The 10,888-nt window shown below is 37.7% G+C and overlaps 1 protein-coding gene across 1 annotated transcript; it reads left to right on the top strand.

Moving 5' to 3' along the window:
• The first annotated feature begins 219 nt into the window (after window positions 1-219).
• LOC133652992 (probable E3 ubiquitin-protein ligase DTX3) lies at window positions 220-10,602 on the top strand. Its single transcript, XM_062051970.1, has 3 exons — window positions 220-570; window positions 3,780-3,997; window positions 9,189-10,602. Exons 1-3 carry the CDS (start codon window positions 268-270, stop codon window positions 9,262-9,264), a joined length of 597 nt encoding a protein of 198 aa, XP_061907954.1. The 5' UTR covers window positions 220-267; the 3' UTR covers window positions 9,265-10,602.
• Window positions 10,603-10,888: the final 286 nt, after the last annotated feature.

Here is a 10,888-nt window from a genome sequence, read left to right as displayed (position 1 = left end):
ACCTATACATTACGACTATCAAAAAAGCTATTCATTTAAGAACGACAATATCACATTATACAATCATTTACTAACCCTTTATATACGTTGTGGTGCAATGAAAAACTAAATACAACATTTGCACTTTACACATCTAAACTAACTGAAGTCAGGAAGATGTTTTGTTCATGCATTTCCGCTTACTGCTCGACCAATCAGGATTTAGCATCTAAGTCACGTGAGCAGTTGGGCTGTTTAACGTCAGAGGCTTCACATCCCGGAAAAAGTATGGCAAAGACACCAGAGAAACACGTCGGGGATCCCAACAGCGTGGAAAACTGTGCCATTTGTTTGGGCAAAATTCACGAGAAAAAGACACTAGATTGTCTTCATTCATACTGCTCGGGCTGCATCGACACTGCCTTTAAGTTGAAACCGGCGTGTCCGATTTGTAACACGTACTACGGGGTGTACACGGGAACACAACCGGAAGGCACCATGGAGGTGTCACGCTGCCATCATGGCCTACCAGGCTATGAGAAATGTGACTCGATTGTTATTACTTACACTTTCAAGGCCGGCATCCAAGGGGTAAGGATGCCTTTCAATACAAACTTTTTTTTAAAACAGCGGACAAAAAAAACGTGGTTTTCCACACGTGTCCAGCAGAGAGCAGCGTTTAGTCACATATCAATGGTTGACAGATTTCAGTTAAATAATCTCTGTCCAATATTTGACTGGTGCCCAAAGATGTCAGGAGTTTCAAAACCTTGTTGTTATTTATATCAGTGTAAACACATCAATTGTTAGTTACAATGTCTCCACTTTGTTAACTGGTGTCTGTGTGATATAATACTTGATGCAACTAGACCAGAGGTGTCCAAATTGCTGCCCAGGGGCCATTTGCGGCCCTCAGCTGATTTTTAAAGAGACTACAGCACATTCTGAAAAATACTATTTGAAAAAAAAAAAAGAAAACGCAGAGTAAAAAAGCAAAAGGGAAACGTAATGGGAAAAGGTTGCAATGTTGACTAATACAGTGTTTTTCAACCACTGTGCCTTACAGTCTGGTGTGCCGTGGAAGATTATCTAATTTCACCTAATTAGGTTAAAAATATTTTTTGCAAACCAGTAATTATAGTCTGCAAATGATGTGTTGTTGTTGAGTGTCGGTGCTGTCTAGAGCTCGGCAGAGTAACCGTGTAATACTCTTCCATATCAGTAGGTGGCAGCCGGTAGCTAATTGCTTTGTTGATGTCGGAAACAGCGGGAGGCAGCGTGCATGTAAAAAGGTGTCTAATGCTTAAACCAAAAATAAACAAGAGGTGAGTGCCCCTAAGAAAAGGCATTGAAGCATAGGGAAGGCTATGCAGAACGAAACTAAAACTGAACTGGCTACAAAGTAAACAAAAACAGAATGCTGGACAACAGCAAAGACTTACTGTGGAGCAAAGACAGCGTCCACAATGTACATCCGAACATGACATGACAATCAACAATGTACCCACAAAGAAGGATACAAACAACTGAAATATTCTTGATTGCTAAAACAAAGTAGATGCAGGAAATATCGCTCAAATGAAGACATGAAACTGCTACAGGAAAATACCAAAAAAAGAGAAAAAGCCACCAAAATAGGAGCGCAAGACAACAACTAAAACACTACACACAGGAAAACAACAAATAAGTCAGGGTGTGATGTGACAGGTAGTGACAGTACACCTACCTTGAGACAAGAGCTACAGTGATGCATGCTTGGTTATGCTTTAAAGTCATATCCAACAATTGCAACAACAACTTTTTACTGTCAACTCGTTTTTTAATGATTTCTGCTGGTGGTGTGCCTCTGAATTTTTTCAACGCAAAAAAATGTGCCTTGGCTCAAAAAGGTTGAAAAACACTGCTCTAATACACAAAGCTGCCATGCAGGCTGTTTTTTTTTTTTTTTTTTTATAGACAAACTTCCTTTTATTGTCATTCAAATTTGAACTTTACAGTACAGATAAGAACGGAATTTCGTAGAATTAGCTCGTTGTTCAAGTACCTCGGAGTCTTTTTCACGAGTGAGGGAAGAGTGGATCGTGAGATCGACAGGCGGATCGGTGCGGCGTCTTCAGTAATGCGGATGCTGTATCGATCCGTTGTGGTGAAGAAGGAGCTGAGCCGGATGGAAAAGCTCTCGATTTACCGGTCGATCTGCGTTCCCATCCTCACCTATGGTCATGAGCTTTGGGTCATGACCGAAAGGACAAGATCACGGGTACAAGCGGCCGAAATGAGTTTCCTCCGCCGGGTGGCGGGGGTCCTATATCTCCTTAGAGATAGGGTGAGAAGCTCTGTCATCCGGGAGGAGCTCAAAGTAAAGCCGCTGCTCCTCCACATCGAGAGGAGCCAGATGAGGTGGTTCGGGCATCTGGTCAGGATCCCACCCGAACGCCTCCCTAGGGAGGTGTTTCGGGCACGTCCGACCAATAGGAGGCCACGGGGAAGACCCAGGACACGTTGGGAAGACTATCTCTCTCGGCTGGCCTGGGAACGCCTCGGGATCCCCCGGGAGGAGCTGGACGAAGTAGCTGGGGAGAGAAGTCTGGGCTTCCCTACTTAGGCTGCTGCCCCCGCGACCCGACCTCGGATAAGCGGAAGAAGATGGATGGATGGATAGCTCGTTGTAATGCAGGATAAAAGAGCAATAAGGTGCGAATATGAATAAAAAGATTACTGTACAGATAAATATATTGCGTTTTTGCATATGCATCCACGTTTATGGATGTATGTTGTATTGTCTTTATATTCCAGCGAGTTAATCCATTTTTGGGGGGAATTGAGGGGATTATTATGATACGTTCAAGAGTCTTACGGCCTGAGGGAAGAAGCTGTTACAGAACCTGTTGGTTCTGCTACGGAGGCTGCAGAACCTCTTTCTAGAGTCCAGCAGTGAAAACAGTCCTTGGTGGGGGTGGGAGGAGTCTCTGCAGATTTTCTGAGCCCTGGTCACTTTAATTGCTCAAAAAATAATGATGAATCAAAATGTTATGAATTACTGACCTATTTAAGGCTCTCAATTACTTCACAGTAAAATTCCATCTGTCCATCCATTTTCTACCGCTTGGGGGAGCAGGGGGTGCTGGAGCCTATCTCAGCTGCATTCGGGTAGAAGGCGGGGTACACCCTGGACAAGTCGCCACCTCATCGCAGGGCCAACACAGATAGACAGATAACATTCACACTCACATTCACACACTAGGGCCAATTGAGTGTTGCCAATCAACCTATCCCCAGGTGCATTCCACTCTGAAATATTTTGGGGGGAAATATTATTTTGTGTGTTTGCCATAAAAAACTGAATTGTCTTTGACAAAAAACACCCAGAACCTAACTTATGTTAATATCAAAATGCATGCTTTAAGTTTTCAGTGTGCGGCCCTCAGGGGAAAATGTTGGGACACCACTGAACCCGACACTATATGAGTAAGATAATAATTTCCTATATGAGTAAGATAATAATTTCCTAATACAGTGGGTGAGTTGGGTTTCTTTGTTTTCCCCTTGTGGATCATTAAAATTTCTCTAAGTCTAAGTTCATCCAACGGTGGAAAGCAGCAGAAATCTATTATGGGTACACTTATTGTACTTACATTCACACCTGTAGACAATTTAGAATCTACATTTAACCAAACATGCATGTTTTTGGAATGTGTGAGGGAGCCGGAATCTGGGGCATAGCATGCACCAAATTCCTTACACGCACACCTGGTATGTTTATATGCACTAAAAATGTGATTTGGTTCCTTTAACCACAGCCGCGACACCCAAACCCTGGCGTGAGGTACAGCGGGACAAGTCGAAGGGCTTTCCTGCCAGTCTGTGACGAGGGAGAAAAAGTCCTCAGGCTGCTGAGGAAAGCTTTCGACAGGAGGCTCATCTTCACCATCGGGCAGTCACACACCACCGGGCTCAACAACGTCATCACCTGGAATGACATTCATCATAAAACCAACACATGGGGGGGTCCACTGTGGTATGTATTCTACACTCACATAGATCCGACAACTCATTAATACTATTCCAACAACACAAGTTGTCAATGTCTTACAAAATAATCCTGTTAAGTAGGGTCGCACGATATAGACGGTATACCATATAAATGATATTCATTTGTCTGGTGATAGAGCTTTTAATACTATTGTTGTATTGCGATAATGCATGTTGAGGACACATTCTAGCTGTGTGTCGCTAAGTTGACAGCTATTAGCAAACATGGACGTCCTCGATGCAAAGTAGTAGCTCCACTACAGTGCAGCTTCTAAATCACTAACTCTCAAAAAAACATAGTTTCTTACATCTACCATTATCACTGGAGGACTTGAAGACAAGGAATAGCTACATTACAAACTGTAGGAAGATACAAAAAACACTCATCTAGAGAGCTCTTGAATGTAAACAGAGCTAGGTAGATTGATACAAATATCGACAGCAACGATACCAAGTATATGGTTGAGGTTTTTTGTTATTACTAAATTTTTTTTTGTCATTTTTGTTACGGTTTACAAACTTAAGAAGTAAGAACCGATAGTTTGTAGGGATGTGAATCTTTTGGAGTGATGATTCAGAATTGATTTTCGATACGCGCAGCTAGGGATGCCACAGTATGAAAATATCTTATCACGGTTATTGTGACCAAAATTATCAGGGTTATTATAATCGCGGTATTTTTCAATGTGCTCAAAAATTTCTAAAAGTATTTACCGGTATACTGAAATCTTTTAACCAAGGTTTCCTTTGTAGAAGAAACATTATTTTAGATAAAAACACTGTTTCATGGACCTCAAGTAGAAATTGAATGTGCACCTGAAAGCAACACCAGCTTTATAGATAGATAGATAGATAGTTAGAGAGTTTGAGTTTATTTCGAACATGCAAGCATACAACATGATACATCACAATTTCCAGTTTCTTTTTTCAACATGTTCGAAAAGGAGTAGGAAGAAGCAGAGCTTATTTAATCCTACCCCTTTTCTTTACATAACAGTTGCTGAAACTTTTTTATTCACTTCCTGTTCTCAATTTATTCACAATAAACTCCATAGGTAATCACAATAAAAATAAATAAATAAATAATAGTAAGAATTTAATAATAATAATTGGTGAAGAAAGTCATATTTCATATGATGAGATAAGTAAGATTACTTTAAGAATGAATTAATGGATGGATGAAATAAATTGAGAATGTTTGTCATGGTTCTTCTTCTTTGTACTTTGTAAACACTTTAAGTTTGAAGAGTTTCTTGAAGTGGATCATATTAGTACATTGTTTGATTGCTTTGCTTAATCCATTCCATAATTTAATTCCACATATTGATATACTGAAGGTCTTAAGTGTTGTACGTGCGTACAAATGTTTTAAATTACATTTTTCTCTAAGATTATATTTCTCCTCTTTTGTTGAGAAGAATGGTTGTATATTCTTGGGTAGCAGGTTATAGTTTGCTTTGTGCATAATTTTAGCTGTTTGCAAATTCACTATGTCGTGGAATTTCAGTATCTTTGATTCAATAAATAAAGGATTTGTATGTTCTCTATATCCAACATTATGTATTATTCTAACTGACCTTTTTTGTAACACCGTTAATGAATGAAGTGTACTTTTGTAATTATTTCCCCATATTTCTACACAGTAGCTCAGATATGGTAACACTAGTGAGCAGTATAGAATATGAAGTGATTTTTTTGTCTAGAACATGTTTTGCTTTATTCATTATTGACGTGTTTCTTGCTACTTTATGTTGTATATTTTTTACGTGAGATTTCCAGTTCAATTTATCATCAATCATTATACCTAGAAATTTGGTTTCATTTACTCTTTCAATTTCTATTCCGTCTATTTGTATTTGTGTTTGACTTTCTCTTCTACTATTACCAAATAGCATTATTTTAGTTTTACTAAGATTCAACGATAGTCTGTTTTTGTCAAACCATCTTTTTAATTTGTTAATTTCTTCTGTTATTATTTGTATTATCTCCTGTGTGTTCTCTCCTGAACAAAACGCTGTTGTATCATCCGCAAATAATACTAACTTTAAATCTTTTGTAACTTTACAAATGTCTTTTTTATAGAGATTGAATAATTTAGGTCCTAATATTGATCCCTGAGGTACACCACAGGATATATTTAGCGTTGTAGACATGTGTTCGCCTAGCTTCACGTATTGTTTCCTTTTCGTTAGATAACTTCTTATCCAGTTTAACACTAACCCTCTGATGCCATATCGTTCTAGTTTTTTGATTAAAATATTGTGATTAATTGTGTCAAATGCTTTAGTTAGATCCATAAAAACTGCTGCTGCACATTTTTTACTGTCTATTGCATTGGTAATTTCTTTTGTAATTTCAATTAAAGCCATTGAAGTTGAGACATTAGCTCTGTATCCATATTGGTTCTCTAGATAGATAGATAGTACTTTATTGATTCCTTCAGGAGAGTTCCCTCAGGAAAATTTAAATTCCAGCAGCAGTGTACAAAATTGTAACTACAGAGCTACTGGAGATGCAGCCGCCTTCCACAGCGCTTTATAAACAAAGTACAGTATTTTTCGGACTATAAGTCGCAGTTTTTTTCAGAGTTTGGCCGGGGGTGCGACTTATACTCAGGAGCAACTTATGTGTGAAATTATTAACAGATTACCGTAAAATATAAAATAATATTATTTAGCTCATTCACGTAAGAGACTAGACGTATAAGATTTCATGGGATTTAGCGATTAGGAGTGACAGATTGTTTGGTAAACGTATTGCATGTTCTATATGTTATAGTTGTTTGAATGACTCTTACCATAATATGTTACGTTAACATACCAGGCACGTTCTCAGTTGGTTATTTATGCGTCATATAACGTACACTTATTCAGCCTGTTGCTACTATTCTTTATTTATTTTAAATTGCCTTTCAAATGTCTATTCTTGGTGTTGGGTTTTATCAAATAAATTTCCCCCAAAAATGCGACTTATACTCCAGTGCGACTTATATATTTCTTCCTTCTTTATTATGCATTTTCGGCCGGTGCGACTTATACTCCTGAGCGACTTGTACTACGAAAAATACGGTAATATGGCAGAAAAAAAATAATAACATAAATAACATTGTGAAAGACAGCACTTAATGGACGTTATAAATAAAAACCAATGTAAGAATTTTGAAAGATGGCACCTTTTGGCCATAAGACTTAACTGCAGTTTTTGTCCATATAAATACAAATAGTGTTCATGTATGAAATCTAGTCTTACACATAGGGCTGCACGATTATGACCAAAATAATAATTAAGATAATTTTTTATCAATATTGAAGTCATGATTGCTGATTGTTAGGTAAAACAGTGTTGGGGTGAGGTGTGAATGCAATACCATCATGTAATGTGTAATGTCTAATAAAAATGCTGTAGATAAACATTACCCATATATTTAAAGACAATTATTAATTTTTTTCATTAACAATTTTGACGTGTCAGCTTTTTCTCATTACATGATGCCTTTATCTCTATTTTTACATGATGATAGAAAGAGGTATTTTTTTAAGTTATGTACATTTATATGTACATGTACATGCTGTATCGGGACGGATCCATTAAGAGTTAAATATGTCGTTTAGTAATTAACTATACACCATAAACCATTAAAAAAATGCTGCGTCACATGAATGGTTTTTGAAGTAATACCTTTGTGACATGAAAAAAACACAAGTAATGTAAAAAAGAAACATTAACATAAAACAGGAGTGATACTCCACACACGTAACACGGATTCTTCACAGCCTGTGTTCAGTTTGATGAGATGACAAAACATTATAGCTAGTATTTGTTATTTGAACACTGATACAGTTGCAGTTAAATAAAGGACGAGTGAGCATACCAGTAAATTAACAAAACAATTTATAAACGAGTTGTAGCAACTTTCCCGACACATGTTTAATCACGTCATTAACTCTCAGTCACAGCTGATGGACGCTGTATTGAGAAAATGAAAGCAACATCAAATAGTTTTCTCATTCGCTGAATACTTTTAGTGTGAGACAAATGAGTCTGTCTCCTATAAACAGCAGTGCGCTCTTAAGACGCACACCTAGACCCCACGGAAATGACGCGAGGGAAAATTAAGTTAATTAAATCAAGCGCTGCGCTCTGTTTACTCCGAGGGGAAATCTCCATGGCAAAGTCCGTGTAGTTTATCCGCCATGATTTTCAAGTCAAACAACACTGGTGCACATGCGCCCGCGTGGCTGTGACTTCGTTTCCAGGAAGTAAGCAGTGTTGCCTAAAATGCATTAATAATGACGGTTTTTCGGTAATTAAAATTTTAAATGGTGTTAGTAACCGTCAGGGAATTTTACCGTGGTTTATCATTATGCCGTTTACCGTTGCATTCCCTACACGCAGCAAGGAAAAAGGGAGATGGCCAAAAAAACATATTTTCAAAAATGTATTCTTAAAATATATATTTAAAAAAAATTATGAATGGATTCAAGATTATAATACATAGTAATAGTGAGTCGGATGTGAATCAATTTTTTTCAGCACCCCTCATAATTTTTGCTTTTGTTTTGTTTTTTGCACTATTGACTTTATTACGCATTTTGCATGTGATGAAAGGGATTAAGGACACCATATATTAATATTATTAATCATTTTAATTGATATCGTTACATTCAAACGACATTTGTGATCAAAAAGGAAATCTTGAACATTTTAAGTATTGGTATAACCAATACTGCCCAATGTAAAACTACTGGGTATTAGATCAACACCATAATTTGTGGTATGGTCCAAAACTAATGTAAAATATCCAAACACCAGAACAATATGTGCTTATTACATGTTAAGATAGATTTTAGATGGAACAATGTTACAACAGAAAGTAACCAACTATTACTGGTAAATTAAGAAGTAGATTATTAACCGTTTTGACAAAATAATACAACTGAAAATGATGCAATATAACCCCGCTTACATCAGCGGCCAATTTAGTTATTAAATCACTACTAATATAATTGACATACCAAATAATGTATTGGGATATACAATATATCTCAATATTTATTTTAGACTGTATCGCCCATCCCTTTTGTTAAAAAGGACACAATACAACAACAATCCCACAGTTGTTAATTACAGAAAAAATGTACATATTTCTAAACAATGTCTATCTTGTCTTCTGCCAGTTTTGGATATCCAGATCCAGATTACTTGAACAGAGTTCAAGAGGAGCTCCGTCTTAAAGGGGTGACCGAGGATTGACTCCACAGCCTGTCCGAGCACACGTCGCTCTTATCTAATACACTGTAGTTCATTGTTCTATTTTTGCAGTTATAGGTTGTTCTAAGTCTTAAAGCAGAGGTAACGTATGAGTCGCCTCAGTTTGATGTTTTTTCCAAATGCAATTTATGTACTTGACCAGAAGGGGACGCTGTTTTATAACTTTGTGGTGACCGCTTCAACAACTGGACGTCATCACAGGTCCACGGTCTTGCAGCCACTCCCAAACCTTCATATCTGCTTGCTTCAAAGTCAGTGATCATCCATCTAGTTTCCATGGTGATCAGGGCAGGGATGTTTAGGTGTGGAATGTAGTTTTTCTCACAGGCGGGTTCAAAGACTATCCTATTTTCTTTTGTTGTGTATTTGTTCAACTGCAAGGACGACTGAGCGAGGTGAAAGTGGAGTTAAGTTATTGGACAAAATAAAAATGGCTTGAGGGAAATTGCAAAGAGACCGCAAAAACATAGGCAGGCTGGACAGACGCCTGGGTGGAACCAATGAGATTGCATGTTGCATAAACACGGAAAATACTACACCGTCAGTACTGTCCTGTCTCGATGTATGTAAGGTCAGCTGTATTACTTGTTTATAATCCGTAAAACTTTTAAAATGATTTAATATATTATATCAATTTGAATTGAAGAAACTGTTATGGTGTTACCACTTTTTTTCCTAAGGGGAAAATATTGTGTCTTTTTGAAAGTGGCATTTTCTTGTCTTGAGAATGACATGATAACATGTCATGGAAGGACACTTTATTGACATGCTACTCTCAATTGTTACCGTAATGCAGGGGCGGCCAAAATGTGGCCAGTTTACACTTGTTTTTTTATTGGACCCTCAAATATATGGTTACAGACACTTGCCTTGTCACCTATAATTTAGAATGAACTAAAGTGTCAATATTGACGTGCATTGGATTTGTTTGTACATAATTATTGCACAAATTGTATCAAAGTGGCCCGCTGCAGCTTTCTTTTTCTGTGGGCAGCCCTTGGTTTGGACGCCTCTGACTTAAATTTGAAAGGAGTTTGTCTTTAGCATTTTGCACACATGCTGAAATGACAAGCTGTTGCATATAATTCCATATGTTCCCGATTAGTAAATGCACGGAAGTGGTCAACATGTTAAGATTCAGGATGTGTCTTTATTATATTTTGCACGTATAAGCCATTCAGGGTGTTGCCTATGGCAGCAGTATTGTATTTTGCACAAAATAAAGCAGATATAACTAATTTTAAAGTTTTTTTGCTTCTTCAATTCTGCATGAGTCCTAACCTATATTTCAAACAGAAAGCATGCATGTGATAAGGCGGCGTTATGGACCTCAGTCACTTTAGCACTTAGTCTAAGCGTCTAGCGGCTTCAGGCGTATCTGCAGCCGCACACACAGGAGGGCATCTGCTGCTCTTCTAAAGCAGAGCATGACCCATCTGCTTCAACCTTTCAGCCTTTCTGTCATTTGTAACATATTTTATGGCTGCACATCCAGCAAAATAACACCACTTCATTCGTTCGTTGGATTAGACCACATGGTTTATAAAAATGAATCTACAAAGATGTGCTATTGTCGACTCATCGCTTAAATAAAAAGAATTGTGGA

This window comes from Entelurus aequoreus, linkage group LG07, assembly GCF_033978785.1.
Source record: "Entelurus aequoreus isolate RoL-2023_Sb linkage group LG07, RoL_Eaeq_v1.1, whole genome shotgun sequence".
Classification (NCBI taxonomy): domain Eukaryota; kingdom Metazoa; phylum Chordata; class Actinopteri; order Syngnathiformes; family Syngnathidae; genus Entelurus; species Entelurus aequoreus.
This window is presented reverse-complemented; position numbering and strand designations above follow the sequence as displayed.

What these genes read in the sequence shown, in the direction of transcription:
- LOC133652992 (XM_062051970.1), top strand. Translation starts at nt 268, where the DNA reads ATGGCAAAGACACCAGAGAAACACGTCGGGGATCCCAACAGCGTGGAA. An exon ending in TCAAGGCCGGCATCCAAGGG is followed by an intron (nt 571 to 3,779) that starts GTAAGGATGCCT and finishes CTTTAACCACAG; the next exon opens with CCGCGACACCCAAACCCTGG. An exon ending in ACATGGGGGGGTCCACTGTG is followed by an intron (nt 3,998 to 9,188) that starts GTATGTATTCTA and finishes GTCTTCTGCCAG; the next exon opens with TTTTGGATATCCAGATCCAG.